The sequence below is a fragment of the Hippopotamus amphibius genome, chromosome 4, assembly GCF_030028045.1.
Source record: "Hippopotamus amphibius kiboko isolate mHipAmp2 chromosome 4, mHipAmp2.hap2, whole genome shotgun sequence".
NCBI lineage: Eukaryota > Metazoa > Chordata > Mammalia > Artiodactyla > Hippopotamidae > Hippopotamus > Hippopotamus amphibius.
The window spans coordinates 98643486-98662609 of NC_080189.1; the positions used below are offsets into that span (position 1 = coordinate 98643486).

General features: G+C 34.9%; 1 protein-coding gene across 4 annotated transcripts in view; it reads left to right on the forward strand.

Moving 5' to 3' along the window:
- The window catches only part of RUNDC3B (RUN domain containing 3B), a 144120-nt gene that overhangs the window by 61915 nt on the left and 63081 nt on the right, over positions 1-19124 (forward strand). For all 4 annotated transcript variants that reach the window (XM_057733682.1, XM_057733683.1, XM_057733680.1 and 1 more), the window contains 2 exons: positions 8158-8247; positions 9928-10008. In XM_057733682.1, coding sequence (XP_057589665.1) covers positions 8158-8247; positions 9928-10008 — 171 coding nt within the window. The remainder of the gene's footprint in view (positions 1-8157; positions 8248-9927; positions 10009-19124) is intronic.

Sequence of the window (19124 nt, forward strand, 5' to 3'; positions counted from 1 at the left end):
ATACAAATGTGACATTTGAAACAAGATCGATAATATTATGGTAAGAGTTTGAAGCAACAACTATGTACAATATAGAGATAAAATTATTTTATGGAATCCTGTTTATTACTTTGCAGTTACACCACAGTACTTCATTTATGATGACAAAAGTACTATTCAAAGAAATGTTGATCTTCTCAATATTATAGTAGGAGCAAGAGAAGGAGTAAAGTATAAAGTAAAACTTCAAAAATTACTGAACTGTCACAAGGTGAAAAAAAAAAAGAGTTGATAAACACTTTTCTAAAGTATAGAAAAGTGGATAGGGTACTGATAAATTACCAAATCTTTCAAGAACTGAAAGACTTTAGGAATTTGAATCTGTTTAAAAATTTTACATTATTAGGATGAAAAAAAAGCATTATTTAAAGGTGTTTGTGGACTGCTGCCACACAGCATATATAAACATTAACTCAAAACGATCAGACTTAAAAGTAAAACTGTGAGAAGAAAACATAGTTGTAAGTCTGCATGACCTTGGATTAGACTGTAGTTTCCTAGATATGTTACTAAACACCGAAACAACAAAAGAAAAAATAGATAAATTGGACAGAATCAAAATTTAAAACTTTGTGCTTTGAAGAATATCATCAAAAAAGTGAGAAAAAAAATCCACAAAATTGGAGAAAATATTTGCAAAGCATATATCTGATAAGAGACTTGTATCTGAAATATATATAAAGAACTCTTACAACTCAGTAATAAAATTTTTTTAAATTTTAAAATAGGCAAAGAATCTGAATAGACTTTTTTCCAAAGAAGATACACAAGTGACCGAGACAGACATGAGAGATGTGTAACATCAGTAGCCATCAGGAGAATGCAAATCCAGACTGCAAGATACCACTGCACACCTGCTAGGATGGCTGCAGTCAAAAGAACATAAAACAAGTGTTGGCTAGGATGTGGAAAAACTGGAACAGTTATACATTGACTGTGGGAAAGTAAAATGATACAGCCACTTTGAAAAACAGCCTAGCAATTCCTCATAAGGTTACATGTAGAGTTACTGCATGTCCCAGCACATGACTCCTAGGTAAATAGATGTAGATATCCAAGAGAACGGAAACCATATGTTCACAAAACAAGTGTGCACAAACATTCCCAGCAGCATAATCCACAAGAGCCAAAAAGGGGAAACAGCCCAGATGCCCATCAGCTGATGAATGAATAAGCAGAATGTACATTCCATACAGTGGAATGTTATTCAGCCGTAAAAAGGAATGAAAAGCTGCTCCTGGTGCTCCTGGTGCTTGCTTGTGTGCTGCTTCTGTGGGACCTGCTACCTCATTTGTGAAGGGGTAGCTGAGGAGGCTCTGGAGCTCGCCACGGCCGATGAAGAACCCAAGGGGTCAGGACTGAAAACAGCAATCATGTTAACTTGAAGGTGGTGGGACAGGTTGGTTCTGTGGTGCAGTTTAAGATTAAGAGGCATATACCACTTGGTAAATTAATGAAAGCCTATTGTGAACGACAGGTTTGTCAATGAGTAGATCAGATTCCCATCTGAAGGGCAGCCAGACACACGGGCACAGTTGCAAATGGAGGATGAAGGTCCAATTGACGTGTCCCAGCAGCAAACAGAAGGCATCTCCTAAAGAGGGAACTTGCTCATCTCCTCCAGAACTTTCTTCTTTTAGACCAAGGAGACATTCTCAATTAGGAAACCAAATTTGGTTCCACAGCATTCTGGCTACTACAGTATATAGTTTCTCTATTCTTTCATGTTCCCCTTCCCCATTCCTTTATTGTACATAAAGTAACTGGGGTATGAACAAAAGCATATTGAGTTTTTTTAACTAAGCGGCCAGTGATATGTTTTGATCGACATCAGATAGAGATGGAATGGGGAAAAATACTGGTTCTGTGAAAATGCCCCCTTTCTCCGCACTTATCCTTTCTCAGCTTTTTATATTCGTCAGTTATTTTGCTTTCACTGCTTAAGAACAACATAAAAATCCTTTCATACCTTGTTCATTGGAGAATTTTAATGTTTTTTATTTATTATTGTAAAACAAAGGACAATTTTCTAACTTTTTTTGTATGTAGCTGTTACTTATAGGGCAGTCTCTCCTTCAGTAGGCATGCATTACTCTAAAAGAAATAAAACCCTAAGAGTTTTCCCTTCAAGGCAAGCATCTTGTTTAAGTAAACTTCTTGTTAAAAAAATAAATAAAAGGAATGAGGTACTGCTACAACGATATGATACATGCTACAATACAGATGAACTCTGAGTACATTATACTATCAAAGAAGCCAGTCACAAAAGACCAGATAGTGTATGATTACATTTATATGAAATGTTCAGAATAAGTAAATCTGTACACACAGAAAGCAGATCAGTGGTTGTGTGTGTTGGGGGTGGGTGGGGAAGGGAAGGTGTGGGGTATGACTGCTAATGGGTATGTGGCATCTTTTGGGGGCAATGACAATATATTAAAATTTATTATGGTGATAGTTTAACAACTCAGTGAATATACTAACAACCATTGAATTGTACTTTAAATGGGGAATTTTATGGTATATGAACTATATTCCAATAAAGCTGTTTAGAAAATTTTAAGACTTATTAAAGTTATATGTGGAGTAAGAAAGATAATACAGGTTTTTATAGCTAAAGGAAGAGAAGTGAATTCCACTATTGAACCGGGAAAACATGAAATCTCAAATGTAAGTTGTTTCTAGAAGAGTTCACTTTTTAAAATTCTGATTAATAATTTGACTGCTGCTTCTTGTTTTGTCTATAAAATATTTTTGGCTTATTAAATCGCTAAAAGCTCTCTTTTAATAAGTTTTGTTTCAAGACTTTGTTCTTTTTAAATTTGCCTGTAAGCAATAATTCCACATATTTCTGGAAAGAAGAAAAAACTTCAGGATGTATTTGGCATTAGTCTGTAGTAAAGGCAAGTCTAAAATAGGAATCTTCCTGGTCATTCAGGTAGACATATGACCTGAGAGTAAAAAGAATTCTAACTGCCATTTTAAAATATAGAGATAAGTAGATATTTCCATTAACTTATTAGTACAAGACCTTCTTTCATTAGAAAATTGAACCTGTTGTAAATTAATGCTGTCACTCCTATCACCAAACATACCTTAACCACATTCTCTTTGTTCCTTTTTGTTGTGATGGAAAGTCTCTGCTGTCAGAGGTCGCTTTCTTCTGGGTCCTGTCCCCGTCCACCTCTTCCCTTAGGGATCACCTCTCCCTGCTCATCCTCAGTCTCTTTCCCATGTTGGCTCATTCCCACCCGTGTAGAAATGTATACTGCTGTCTCCTACCTTAGAAGGAAACACTTCTCCCTTGAACCTGTATTCCCCTCTCATACTACTTCATCACCAGACTTCTCAAAAATCTTTATACACAGTTATCATCTCCTTACCTTAGAGTCATTCTTTATTCTTGTCCAGCTTCTGCTTCTCACCACTCCACCAAGGATAATATTTTGAAAGAATACCAATAATCCACAAGCTATCCAAGTGTAATGGACATTTTTCTGTCCACGTTGTACTTCATTGTCCAGCTAAAATAGTTGAAAACTTTCTCTTTTTTGAAAAACCTCTTTGCTTTTAACTTATGTAACTCTCCCTGGCTTTTCTTTCTCCCTCTATTATTGCTCTTTCTCAGGCTTCTTTTACTCTTCACAGCTTCTTAGTGTCAGCATTCTCTGGACTCAGTCCTCTATTGTCTGCTCTTCTTTCTCCTCTCTTCTCAGAATTTCATCCATGTCCCTGGAACTTTAAATACCACCTGTATGGTCATGACACCACATTTAAATCTCTACTAGGTAGTTCAGATTTCTTGATTTTTTTTTCCCCCTCTAACCCTGTTCATCCCCTTCTTAGCAAATGGTTTCACTGCCCTACCTACGTGGCTGATGAAGTCAGAATCTGAAATTCATATTTGATTCCTCTTTCTCCTTCATCCTTTATAGTCATTCCATTAGCAAGTCGTTTCAATCCTGTCTCCAAAATCTATCCGAATCTGCCCATTTCCCTTTATCACCCTGGCTGCACCAGTAATGCATACCTCTCTCATCTCTTGCCTGTACTCCCCTATTGGCCTCCCAACTGAGATTCCAGCTTGCCCTCTTTCAGTAGTCACCCAACTTCCAGCCACTCTTCTGAAAAGTAAAAGGGATCCTGTCAGTTCCCACTTTTTTTTTTTTTTTAAGAACTTTTATTGTGAACTAGAATAGGATCAGTTCCCACTTTAAACATTGAAATGGTTTCTCATTACTTTAGCAAGTAGGCTCTGCAAACACATTTCCTGGAGTCAAATCCTGGTTTCACCACTTTCTAGCTGTGAAATCTTGGGCAGATTGCTTACTCCTTCCATGACATAATATTTGGTGGTAAAATTAGGAGAATTCATGTAAAGTACTTTTAACTATGCCTGGCACTCAGTAAATGGTCACAATTATTATTAATGTTATATGACCTTCAAGCCCTGTGTGATTCAACTTCTTTGGGCCTAAGGTCTCAGACTAAACACTTGAAAATGTCTTTCCTAATGATTTTCTTCAGAGTTGGATTCTCCTTTAATTTTTCTCTACCTCAACAGCCTATTTATTTACTTTATGCTGCTTACCATCTCTGATTATCTTTTTCTTCTGTTTGTTGCCTGTCCTCTGCCCTAGGCTGTAAGCTCTTGTTTACCATTTTATCTCTAGTACACAACACAGTTCTTGCTGTATTATGTATTTATTGCTAAAATAATTAAAGAATCTCACATTCTTAGCAAGACCTTTGGAGATTTACTTTTTGGCCAGTTTTTCATTGTGACTCTTTGACTTAGAATAGAACATTTCTTTATAATGCTGCAATTTGTTTTGTATGCCATGAGGGAGAATCTTATCTCCTCCCTACAAGTTTCTTATATAAGGACTAAATTGGGGAAGAGAACAAGATGTTGATAATGAAATTTCTTTGGTTTATAAGCTTTCTCATATTTTAATATTGCACTTTTAGTGTGTAGAATAACTGAAGACTCTCAAAAAAGGAAATTTTGAAGCATGATATTGTGCAGTATCAACATAATCTGTTCTGGTTGTTCACTTTGGATCCCATCCAAAGGATATTTGTTATTGAAGTACCTGCAAGACCTTAAAATAGTCTTTCAGAATGAATACTAAGGATGGCATTATAAAAACATATTTCAAATAAAATTAAATTATATGTGTTAAGAAAAAGTATTATTCTTATTGGGGTATTATTTTAAATACTTTTCTAGTTTCTAATATTATGCTAGTCAACATACAAATAATCAGAAGGAGTACACCTAATAGAAAGTGGGGGCTCTTCTTTCAGATCACAGTAGTATCAAATAGTTGCTCACAATTTTCCTTCACCTCTAAAATACAAAACTTCTTTAAAGACATAGTCTACTATATAAATTTTAAAATAGAAGTTTTTAATATATTTTTCACCTTGGTACTTTCAATATTTGCAATACATTTTTGCAAGTCAGTACGCTGTTTTTGTTAGATCCTTCTCATAAAAATTTTTCTTTAGAACAGAAAATATTTTCAACAAAAGAAAGGGAATTTTTTTAGTGTATACCTTACTATTATTGGATTAATCATTTTAGGCTCTTGGCTCATTGGTTACATAATCTTGGTTATATAAACAAACTTTTTTAATGTTTCAATTTTTCTGTGAGATAAAATGAAGAGATTGAAAGCTTACAGTCTTTAGAAGTCTTTGAAAATATTAATAATAGGAATCAGATTTTCAGTCAAAATTATTATGTTGGTTTGATTAAGGGAATAAAAAATTTTTCCAAATAGCTTCTGCCTCTAATACACATGAATGAATGTATTGAGTCTTTGATTAAATGATAAAAATATGATCTTTTTCAGATCACTTTGGTTCAGTATTCTTTTAAATGTTGAATTAAGTTCCTTTAAAATCTGTTATCTCAAGCTTAGAAGTGCATTTACTGAAAATTTGTTATTTTCTTAACCAGAACTTATAACGAAAAGTTCAGCACTCAGTGGACAATTCTCTTAACTAGCCTTTCCTCTTCCTTTGTCCTCCCCGCCCCTCCGTTTCAGTGAAGACTGTTAAATTAAATCAGGTCTATGCAGTATTATGCTTCAGGTATGGTTTTATTTGAGTGGAATTATTGATTTCACATATAGCAAGCACTTCACTTATATTGGTTAGCTTAAAACAGTAGTAAAACAAAAGCCAAAAAACCTCAGTAAAACAATATGATATACACACATATAAATGACCTTTAGGCTTAAAATTTTTCCTAAAAACTAGTTAGTTTTTGTTTTCGGTATTTTTCCATTAGTTCCTAATGTAATATTAAACATTAGAAAACAAGCAAGAATAGTTGTGATTTGACTCTTAGAATGTACTTTTAAACATGGTGGGCTCAAGGCAGTGAGTAAAAGTAGACCTTTTTTTATATAGGGAAGTACTAGGAATAATGGGTTATTGGCAGTGTCAAAGGCCAGAACAAATGCATGTGTCCCATAGAATGTGGTGGTCTAGAACCATTGGATTCATAGTTCTTCCAGGCATAGATAAAATATTCTGTCAATAGCTGATTTAGCCATTGGGACAGGGACAAAATCTCAGATATATAGATTTGTCTAAATATCTTTACCTTTTTGTGAAACACTTCAGTTGAATATATAGAAATTTCTTTCATTTATTTTACTAATCTTAGGCTGGAACTTTTAGTTTTTCTCATTTTATGTAAACGAGTAAAAATAATTTCCATATTTCCAAGCAAACAGGAAACATCTAATCCAAGCTTGTCTTCCCACTGTGTTTGTTTGCAGCCTTACATCTGTCAGAGGGTAAATAATTGTCTCTTATTTTTCTTTTTACTTTTTATTCATGTAAAATTCCTTAAGGTCCATAACAGAGGTTATATTCTCTTTAAATATTTTTGTTTTACAAAAGGTATTATGGTTTAATAGAAAATATGTAGTACCTTAAGTAAGAAGAATTGGTTTTCCTTCTTGATAAATTTGTCAACATAAGCTTGGGGAAATTGTTTTAACCTTACTCTCTTCTCGATGGTGAATTTGAAATGAATGACAGTTCCTTCTGCATGTACTTCATGGGCTTTGCAAGTATTAAATAGTATGATTGTAAAAGTATTTGGTAAACTATGGACTGTTCAAAATTGATGATAGTATTATGAGCATATAAACTTTATATGCAACCTTTATAAATTCATGGAAGTGAAAAAGAATAAGACAAATTTCATTTAATAAGATGTTTTCCTTTTAGTTAGTGGGAGTGTTATAGAGTGGTGTTCACTGCCTATGTGTAATATAAATAGTTGTAACAATTTAATTATCCCTGTTACTGAACATAAACTAGTTTTTGCATACTATTATTTTTAAAAAGAAGTAAGTTCAATGACCTTACTTTTTTGTGTGTGGAAAAATACCTTAAGCCCATATTAAATGACATTTTTTCAAAATATTTATTTTAAATATTTTAAAATAAAACTTTAGTATTTTAAAAAGTAACATTAACCAAAACAGAAGGCTTTATAGGAATCAGCAAAGATAGTTTCATATTCATATTTTGTCAAAGATATAGTGAATACTTTTTTTCATGTGCAGCCACCTTGCTAGCCCATCTGCCTTTATTAGTATTGTAGTACTAAAGGTTAGTGTAAATTACTATTAATCACACCTTCCCAGTTTTTAACTTAGTTAATAACCCTTGGAATTTCAGAAAAACAGAATGTGTGTCTGTGTTTGTTCTGTGTATAGAACAATAATCTACATAGTATTGAAAATAGACCAGTATAAATAACTGTGAATTTACCACTTTTCAGTTTACATTTATATTGCTTCACTCTTAGAGAAAAATGCTAGACACTGTAGGCCCATTGAACAAGTCACTTTGGGGATTCTTTTTAAGGGAGGTGTAAACAGAGTGATTTTTTTTTTTTGTTATGGTGGCAGCTTTTTTTTTTTTTTCTGTATATCTGCAGGACTTGAGTGATCCAAGTATGTTCTTGTTTTAACAAATTAAATAAAATTTAGTTCCTTCTAGTTTAGCTTGGGTTCTATGTGATTTCTGTAGATGAAACTTCAGTCTGTTTTTAATATTTATATATTCACCCATTTCATTTTTTAGGAGATTTTATGAAGATGGAGCAATTGTCTTGGGTGAGGAAGCCAATATGCTTGCTGGCATGCTGCTTGGACTCAATGCTATTGATTTCAGGTACTTCATCTAACTATATGTATTCTGATTTAAAATTATTCTACCTCATAATAGTTTCTACTTACAATTTTTTTCTTTCAGTTTTCTAAGTAAAGCACACAGTTGGATATTGATTTGATTTATGTTGTTCCCTTTTAAGTGAGATCAGTCTTCTAAATAGGTTTGCTCTCTAAAAAGAGACTGTCTCAGACTTAAGGAATTAGCTGACAACCTCGCCCTCTAGTTTGGGTAAAAAGAAAGCTTGGACCACATCCCCGCCAAGCAGAAAAATCACGTACTCTGGTAGCACTGAAGGAAGGTTTTGAATCTTATCTCTCAGTATTTTTCAACTACTGCTTTAAAATGAAAAAGAAATACACTAAAAGATTCAAAGCCAGAAAGATTTTCATTATCTCATGTGTTGAAATAAAGAGGATCTTGACAGGCTGTCTTAGATATGTTTCTTGTTTTGTATCTAAAATATTGAAAAATTTGTTAGTATTTGCTTATATTATCAACAAGACAAATTGATTCCAGACTAAGATTAGTAGTACTAAAATGGACCTTGTAAGTTCTTTTTAGGTTGATGGGAACATCCTTTTGCATTTCTTTAACTGATCCAAGATTTTACATTGTACTAAAAGTAAAAAGTTCGTCTATAATAAGAATTCAAACATGAGAATGAAGGAAGTATTATATTTTTTTTGAAATATATCACTTAAAAATCCAAGAATGTTAACAAATAAGTTCTAAAACCTAAAGGAAAATCTACTTTTAGGCCTTGAACTGAAAAATAATCCTATCCAGTTTCACTGTGGTTACCTTTTTCTAGTAAATCACTTCTTTTTCAAAATACTTTTCACTTTGTAAGTATAACTTTCCTCTATTTAAAATTTGATAAAGTGGAATTGGGTTAATTAGGTTAATTCTTTAGGAGAACATGATGGATGCAGTATGAAGGTTGTCTTTATGATCCCTCTAAGGATGTTAACTTTTTACATGACATGCTGCTGACTCTGTCCAAATCCTTTACAATTTATTCTGTTTGTCTTTGGTTGGAAAATAAAAAACTGGGATTCGACTCTAAACTCTTGGCTTACTGTAACCCATTAATATTGTATAGAAAGATGTCTTAAAAATACATTAGTAATGAAGGAAAGCCCATATAAAATGTTGCCACTTTGATTCTTCCTTACTGAAGTCTGGAAAAATACATACTGCACCCTTTATTAACACATTAGAACAAATATATCAACAGGCAAATTTCCCAAAGAAACCAGAAAATAGCGGTTCATATATGAATTTTTTTCTAATTAGACCTTTTTAGGAGATATTCAGTGTCACCTGAGAATTCGTATGAAAATGTGAATAACAAGTTTTATTTGAAAATTCTCTAGTGACATTTTACGAGTCTAATAAAGAGCAGGATAGTGTGAAATAAATAATGTTTGAACAGATTTCTCAGTAAAGTTTTCCTTTTACGTGATACATTTATGTAATAGTGTTAACTTGTGCGAGGCTTTATCATTGATATTGAAGGTAGAATATCTTTATTGAGGTGTTTATAACAAGCCACATTTAAATTACAAATAAAAAATTCACCTGCAATTTGATGAAATAAATGTCTTTAATAAGAGATTGTTGATAACACTTTGATTTAAATTTCTTATGTATTAATATATTTATCATCTGTTGTCTTAGCTTCTGCCTGAAGGGAGAAGGATTGGATGGCAACTTTCCTGCTGTGATAGACTATACACCATATTTGAAGTTTACCCAAAGGTATTTACATGTTGAAATATGTTTTTGAAATCTTAATTTATAATTGAATGTCTTGTGCAATATATTCATCTGATTAAAACTACTTTTTATAAAACATTTATTTCAGAAATCATTCAGAAATATAAACTCCAGTTGCATTTTTAGTGTATATTGTAAATACATAGTTTTTACATAATTGTAATCCCAGCATAAATATAGTTTTTAAAAAAAGGCATGTATTTCTACTGCTGTAGTCAATATAATAACTTTAATAGCTCTATTATAATCCATTGAGATTTCAAAACTATAATTCATTATTTAGGTTGTTTTCCATTTATCTCCATTATAATGAAAACAATAATGAACATTTTTGTGCAAATAAATTTCCTTTTTGTTTCTGTTGTGAATGTACAGAGTTATTCAGGTAAGTACAATGAAAAATTTTCTGGCTCCTAAAGTGAGAGTTGTGGATTTCTCATAGTCTCATCAGCATTGAAAATTCATCAGATGAAATCTATAGATTTTCTGATCTTCTTGCATAATTGATTTCCTGAGTAGAATAGTGATCTTTACATACTTCTAAAATGTTACGATCAGGCCAAAGCTGTAAGGGAGAGAGAAGAAAGAGTGAGTGAGTAATATGTGTAATATATGTATGTGTATATTATACACACTCAGGATGCATTTATTGAGTGCCTTATGTAGGAAAGAAACTTTCCTAGGGATACACAGATATCAGGAGTATAGGAACTTTGTGAACTTCTAGAAAGGAATACAGTCTCTGTACCCAAGATAGTCACTGTCTAGTAAGAGAAGTCACTATGATTTCAGAGCTAGGAGTGTGAGATATTTTAGATGATTAAAGAGGAGGAATAGAGTATTATGGTATAAAAATTTCTGACTTAAATAAGTGGATCCCTTGGGAAAAGGGATAATTCTGTTACATTACATCTGGAAAAGAAAAACACCAAGGTGATGTTTTGAACAGGCATAAAATTATACTGTTTTGGGATATGTTGGGTTATAGGACATTTTGTGAAGATAACAAATAGTTCCAAATCATACTAGTAAAAATAAGAGTAATACTATTTATTGCATGTTTATTATATATCAAGCATTGTTCTAAGTGCTTTACTTCTATTAACTCATTAATGTCCTCAAAAGCCAGTGAGGTAGGCACCACTGTCCTTATTTTTAAATGAGAAAACTGAAGCATGGAGAGCTTAAATAACTTGTCCATAGTCACACAGCTAATTTATGCAGAATGAGCCATAGTCTGAAAGTAACAAACAAGGTGACAGTTGGAGATAGGAGTTTGGTCATCAGAATGCAGATAGAAAGGCCTTTTTTAGTGATTTAGGAAATGATTTAAATTAAAATATGAAGATAAATGTAAATACAGATTTTCCTCTCTTCTAACATAAGAGACTGTGGTAATTATTACAGTGCTTTTAAAAAGATACGATAACGGAACCTCTCATCGGTGCCCTCAGAATGAATTTAAGGATCTATATTCTGTGTCCCCAGCTGCTTAGATACTTTTGGTCTGATTTTTTTGGTGCAATTTCATCTTTCTTTGATGTACTAATCCAAACATGTATGTATAGCTTCCTCTTCTTTGTATAGTAAAGGATTTCTACCATCTTGTTATATAAAGGATACTAAAACAAGGAGAGAAATACCAATTCCACCTAGTCACAACCAACTTAGCATTACTGACTATGGAGTTCTTCTTTTTAGAAGGATTTAAACTACCCTAATAGTCATAAAGAGCCAATATTTTAAAAATTGAATTACTTCCTCCCAAATGTACCTGTATTAGACACATTTTTTAAAAATTCTATTTGATGCCTAATTTTAAGAAACAGTAAGAGTCTGTCCCTACCCAAATTACTGCTTTTAACTTATTTGGAAAGTAAATATTTATTGTAGAATAATTAGAAAGTACAGAAAGGTAGAAAGTAGAAGAAAGCTTAAGTCACTCATAATCTTACATTTAAGGAGCACCTGCTAGAAGCGTTAACATTTTGATGGATAGCTTTCAGCCTTTTCTGTGCATAGGAATATTTTTTCTTTAATTAAAATAGAATCATAATATACATGTCACTGTTTCCCTTAATACTATATAATGAACATTTTTGCATGTACTTAGCTGTCCTTCTATAGCATCATTTCCTAAAATGAATAGAATTTTATTATTTATATAGTCTGTTAACCCTGTTATTGTTGGACTTTTGGAGTGCATTCAGTTCACTGTCATATGTAGTCTTGCTGTTAACATCCTTGTCACTACATCTTTTCATGCAGAGCCATCATTATTTCTTTAAGTTAAAATCCTGGATGTAGAATTTTGGGGATAAACAGTATATATGTTATTAAAACTTTTGAAACATGCTATCAAACTGCCCTCCTGAGAGGCCATACCAGTTTAGATCCTATCAGCAATATATGACAGTTCCTGCCTCCACAGTTTCCAACTAAGTCTTAAAGGTGTGGCTAATTCTATAAGTAAAAAATGATATCCTGTTGTTGTATTGGTTTGCATTTATTTGATTGCTGGTGAAGTTGAACTTTAAAAAATGTTTATTAGCAATTAGTCTTTTTTTTTTTTTAATTTACTTTTGGCTGTGTTGGGTTGTCTTTGCTGTGTGCGGGCTTTCTCTAGTTGCAGTGAGCCAGGGCTACTGTTCGTTGCGGTGCGTGGGCTTCTCATTGCGGTGGCTTCTCTTTTGCGAAGCATGGTCTCTAGGCACGTGGGCTTCAGTAGTTGTGGCTCTCAGGCTCTAGAGAGCAAGCTCAGTAGTTGTGGCACATGGACTTAGTTGCTCCATGGCATGTGGGGTCTTCCCAAACCAGGGCTTGAACCCATGTCCCCTGCATTAGCAGGCAGACTCCCAGCCACTGCACCACCATGGAAGTCCCGATTAGTCTTTTGAAATAGAGTTTTATCCTTCTGAAGCTGAACATATGAAAATGTTAATACAAAACATCGTAACATGTATTTCATATTTAAAATTGGTTTAATTAAATTGTAGGTTGTGTACCAGTGAGAAAAGCTAAGTTTTTCTAAGTTACTGCTTGATATACCTTTAAACATCTTTAAACATTTTTTCTTGAATAGATTTTAGGCCAAAAAAGTCTAGTAGTAGCTGATGACTATTGGTCTTTTATGATGCCTTCAATTTTTCGCTTTAAAATGTAACATTCTTGTAGGTAAGTCTTTGTACTTAGGATGATAATTTCCTAAAGAGGCAGATTTCTGCAAACAAAATTGCTGAGTTAAAGAGACTGTAAACGATCAAGTATGCTGTTAAATTACCCTTCCTAAACATAGCATTCCATATACAGTTGGCTGTCCATATCTGCAGGTTTCACATCTGTGAATCAGCCAGCTGTAGATACATATGAGGGACTTGAGCATCCGTGGACTTTGATGTCTTTGGGGGCTCCTAGAACCAGTCCCTCACGGATACTGATGGGCCATGGTGCTCTGCCTTTCCCCCTCTTAGTAGGGATAAACTATCATTTTGCTACCAAAGGCCAGTCTTTTGGCCTGTGTACTGCATCCCATCCTCTCTCTTCTGTTAAGGTCTTAGCTCCAGCAATTGTCTCCTTCCATTCAATTTCCCTTTTCTAGATCTTCCCACACATCACAGCATATAAGCATGTTGTTATTTTCCCCATCTTAAAAAATGAAAGAGAGACTTTCCTAACCCCACATTCTCTTCTAGCTGTTTCCTAGTACCCTTCCTTTATTACAAAACTGTTTCTCCTCTTTTTTTGCCTCCATTCTCTCTTGAACTATTCAGATAACCTCCCACTGAAACTGCTCTTTTCAGAGTCAGCAGTAATGTCTCCTTGACAGATCCAGGGGTTAGTTTCCTCACCTTACTTGACCTTTGAAAATGTTTGATGTGCATGACTGTTCTTGTCAGCACTTTTCTGCTTTTCCTCCTTTTTGCTCATTCTTACCCTCCTTCACTGCTTTCTCCTCATGTCCCCAACTCTAAATGTTGGACTGTTTCAGATATCAGTCCTGAATCATCTCCTCTGTCTATACTCACTAAGTAGTTTCACGCTTTAAATACTATGTATATGCTGCTCTTTCCCAGATGTATACTTCCACCTGGAACACTGCTCTAAACTCTGGACTCATACCTCCAGCTGCCAACTTAACACCTCCATTTGGATGTGTAATAAGCACCTCAGATATAACATGTACAATAATGAACTCCTAATCCCACCGCCCCACCCCCCGCAAAAAAAAACTTTTCTTCCGTTAGTCTTTGCCATTCCAAGAATGGTAGTTCTAGCATTCCAGTTGCTTATGCTCAAAAACTTTGGAGTCATTGTTGAATTCTCTCTTCCATAATCCACATATGATCCATCAGCAGATATTTTTGCACAACCACTGTCACCTTCTATATTTAAACCTGGAGATTTGCAAGAGTCTTCATGCTCCACCTCTGACTCATGTAATTTATTCTCCATAGAGCAGCCAGCATGATCCTTTTGAAATACAAGTCAAATCATTTCATTCCTCCGCTCAGAACTTTGCAGTAGTTTCTTTCCTTGTGACTCAAAGTGAGAAACAAATTCCTTAGTTCATCTGGCCTCTAGTACCTCTCTGACCTCATGTCCCCATACTCCCTGCCCTCTTACTCACTGTGCTTCAGTGACACTGGCCATCTTCTTATTCCTTGAGCACACCGGACACACCAGTGCATCTTCCTATTCTCTCTACCAGGAGTACAATCTCTCAGAGATATTTGCATGGCTAGTTTCCTCATCTTCTCTAAAACTCAGCTTAATACCATTTTAGTAATGAAGCCTTCACTGAACATTCTACCAAAAATAATGGTACCATTTCCCCTTACTGGTGTAACCTCAAGCAACTGCTTATCTCTTATTCTCATTTTCTTCCTTTGCTAAGTGAACCTATTAAATAGTACAGCAGTACCTCACGGGGTTATCATGAGGATCAATGGGGTAATGTATATGAAGTGTTTATACAGTTCCTTGGATCACTGTAGTTAGTATTAATTTTCTTCCTTGTCCTTACAAGGACTTCCTTATAACAATTCTCCCTTTTTGCTCTTGGATGTTTTTAAAACGTATTTATGATCTTTCCAGTTTCTATTTTCAATTCAGTTTTGATAAATTATATTTTGTTAACATTTTCAGAATTTTATTTCATGATGTTCAGAGAATTTCTTTTTTAAAAAAATGTTCATGCATGCATGTATGCAGCACCAGGTCTTAACTGCAGCATGCAGACTTCTTAGTTGGGGCTTGCGTGTGGGATCTAGTTCCCCGACCGGGATTGAACCTGGGCCGCCCCCCACCCCCGCATTGGGAGCTCAGAGTCTTATCCACTGGATCACCAGGGAAATCCCCAGAGAACTTCTTTTAATATCTTTTAAATCTGTTTATCTCTAGTTATATTACCTTTTGCTTTTTGTTATTGTAACTTTTATTTTTTTCTCTTTTTTTAATCATCCTTGCCAAAGCTTTATTAATTTGGTTAGTGTCTTTAAGTGTTTGTTTGTCTCTGTTGATCCTCTCTTGTACCTTTGCCATCTGGTTCATTAATTTCTGTTTTTACCTATATTATTTTGTTTCTTTTACCTTCTTTGGGTTCGTGATGATCTTTTCTTACTCTTGTAAAATCAGCTTTTTTGACGTATCATTAACAGGTAAAATTCTAAAATATTTAAAGTGTACAATGTGGTGATTTGATGCCGTATTTTGATAATGTATACCTTGTGGATTTCCCCCATCTCATTAATTAACATATCCATCACCTCACATATTTATCTTTTTATGTGTGTGTGTGAAAACATTTAATTCTACTCTCTTAACAAATTTCAGTTATACAATACAGTGTTATCAACTATAATCACCGTGTTTTACACTAGATCCTCAGACTATTAATCTTACAGCTGAAAATTTGTACCCTTTTACCAGCCTCTCCCTGTTCTTTCCCCAACTCCCGGGAACCACTTTTCTACTCTCTATGAGTTTGACTTTTTTTTTTTTTAAAGATTCCACATGTAACTGATACCTTCAATATTTGCCTTTCTCTGTCTGGCTTATCTCACTTAGCATAATCCCCTCAAGATCCATCCATGTTGTCACAAATGGCAGGATTCCTTAACCTCTTGTGGCTGAACAGTATCCCATTGTGTCTGTGTATACACCACATCATCTTTATCCATTCGTCTGTTGATGGGCACTTAGGTTGTGTCCACATTTCTATTACTTATGCTGCGATAAACATGGGAGTACAGATATCTCTTCAGGATTCTGTTTTCATTTCCTTTTGATATATACCTGGAATTGGGATTGCAGGATCATACAGTAGTTCTATTTTCAGTTTTTTTGAGGAACTGAACCTCCGTACTGTTTTCCATAATGACTGTATCAAGTGATACTCCCATAGCAGTGCACAGGGTTCCCTTTTCTCCACATCCTTGTCAACACTTATCTCATCTTTTTGATGATAGATTTTTTTTAAGTTGATAGCCATTCTGACAGATGTGAGGTGATATCTTGTGATTTTGATTTTGATTTCCCTGATGATAAGTGATGTTGAGCACCTTTTCATGTACCTGTTGGCCATTTGTATGTCTTTTTTGGGAAAATGTCTATTCCATGCCCCTGCTTATTTTTTTTTTTACATTTTATTTAATTTTATTTTTTTTTTATTTATTTGTCTGTGTCAGGTCTTAGTTGTGGCATGCGGGGTCTTTTGTTGCAGCGAGTGGGCTCTGTTGTGGCTCGCAGGCTTCTCTTTAGTTGCGGTGCACTGGCTCAGTAGTTGCAGCAGGCAAGCTCTCTAGTTGTGGTGCTCAGGCTCTAGAGCTCACCGGCTCAGTAGCTGTGGCACGTGGACTTAAATACCCCTTGGCATATTGGGGTCTTAGTTCCCTGACCAGGGACTGAAGCTGCATCCCCTGCATTGGAAGGCAGATTCTTAACCACTGGACCACCAGGGAAGTCCTGTGCTTATTTTTCAATCACATTGTTTATGTTTTTCTGCTGTTGAGTTGAGTTCTCTATATATTTTGGATATTAACACCTCATCAGATATATGATTTGCAAATATTTCTTCCCATTTAGTGGCTTGCCTTTTCATTTTGTTGCTGGTTTCCTTTGCAGTGCAGAGCATTTTACTTTGATGTAGCCCCACTTTTGTTTTTGCTTTTTTTTGTGTGTGTGTGTCAAATCCAAAAATCATTGTCAAGATTGATGTCAAGGAGCTTACCCCCCCTATGTTTTCGCCTAGGATTTTTACAGTTTCAGGTCTTGCATTCAAGACTCTAATCAATTTAGAATTGATTTTCATATATGGTATGAAAATTTTCATATATCGTAGAAGATAAGGGTCCAGTTTCATTCTTTTGCATGTGGCTAACCAGTTTTCTCAGCACCACTTATTGGAAAAACTGTCTTTCCCCATTGTATATTCTCAGCTTCTTTATCATAAATTAATTGACCATATATACATGGGTTTATTTCTGGGCTCTCTGTTCTGTTCCATTAATCTATTGGGTTGGCCAAAAAGTGCCTTCAGTTTTTAAGTAAAAATAAAAGACATATTTTTCATTTCACCATTGAACAACATATTCACCCTTTTGTTCCACTACCTTCTGCCATTTTTCAGGCAACTTCGTAATTCCATCTTCACGAAACTTTTTATCTTTTTGAGCAAAGAACTGTTCCAGGTGCCTTTTACTGTCTTCCAGAAATTTGAAATTTTTTCCATTAAGAGAATTTTGTAAAGACTGAAACAAATGGAAATCCAAAGGTGCAATGTCTGGTGAATATGGCACATGAATTAGAACTTCCCAGCCAAGCTGTAACAGTTTTTCCCGGTCATCAAAGAAACATGCGGTTTTGCGTTATCTTGATAGAAGATTCTGTGTTTTCTGCTGATGAATTCTGGATGCTTTTCATCAAGTGTTGCTTCCAGTTGGTCTAGTTGGGAGCAGTACTTATCGGAATTAATCCTTTGGTTTTCCGAAAGGAGCTTATAATAGAGGACTGCGTTCCAATCCCACCATATACACAACGTGACCTTCTTTGGATGGAGACCAGCCTTTGGTGTCATTGGTGGTGGTTCATTTCACTTGCCCAACCATCCCTTCCACGTCACAATTTGTTTTAAAAGCGAAACATTTTCATTACGTTTAAGTAGAGAATCGCATGTGGAAATAGTCAAGAAGGTTTTTTTCACTTAACTTATGTGGAACCCAAACATCAAAGTGATTAACATAACCAGGCTGGTGCAAATGATTTTCAGCGCTTGATTTGGATATTTTGAGTATGTCAGCTATCTCCTGCTTGGTACCGTGTTGATTGTTCTCAATTAATGTCCTGATTTGATTGATATCAACTTCAGCTGGTCTACCTGCCCTTGGCGCCTTGTCCAGTGAGAAATCTCGAGCGCGACACTTTGCAGACCACTTTTGACATGTCCGATCAGTTACAGCAACTTCTCCACACACTGCACAAATCTTTTTTTGCATTTCAGTTGCGTTTTTGCCTTTCTTGAAATAATAACGCATAATATGCTGAAAATGTTGCTTTTTTCCTTCCAGCTTCAATATTAAAATGGTTACACAAAAATTTACCAAATTTGATGTCTTTTTTTAAATGCACGCTGATGTGATAGCTGTAACATACAATCTAACAAAATTGTTCTGAATAAAGTTAAAGACAACTAAGTGCTACTAGAGCCATCTTACGGAAAAAACTGAACAAAATTTGTGGCCAACCCAACATGTATCTGTATTTATGCCAGTACTGTACTGTTTTTTGTTGTTGTTGCTGTCTTTTTAATTAATTAATTTATTTATTTATTTATTTATTGGCTGTGTTGGGTCTTCGTTGCTGCACATGGGCTTTCTCTAGTTGGCGGCGAGCGGGGGCTACTCTTCGTTGTGGTGCGTGGGCTTCTCATTGCGGTGGCCTTTCTTGTTGCAGAGCACAGGCTCTAGGTGTGTGGGCTTCAGTAGTTGCAGCACATGGGCTCAATAGTTGTGACTCACAGGCTCTAGAGTGCAGGTTCAATAGTTGTGGCGCACAGGCTTAGTTGCTCTATGGCATGTGATGTCTTCCTGGGGCGGGTCTCA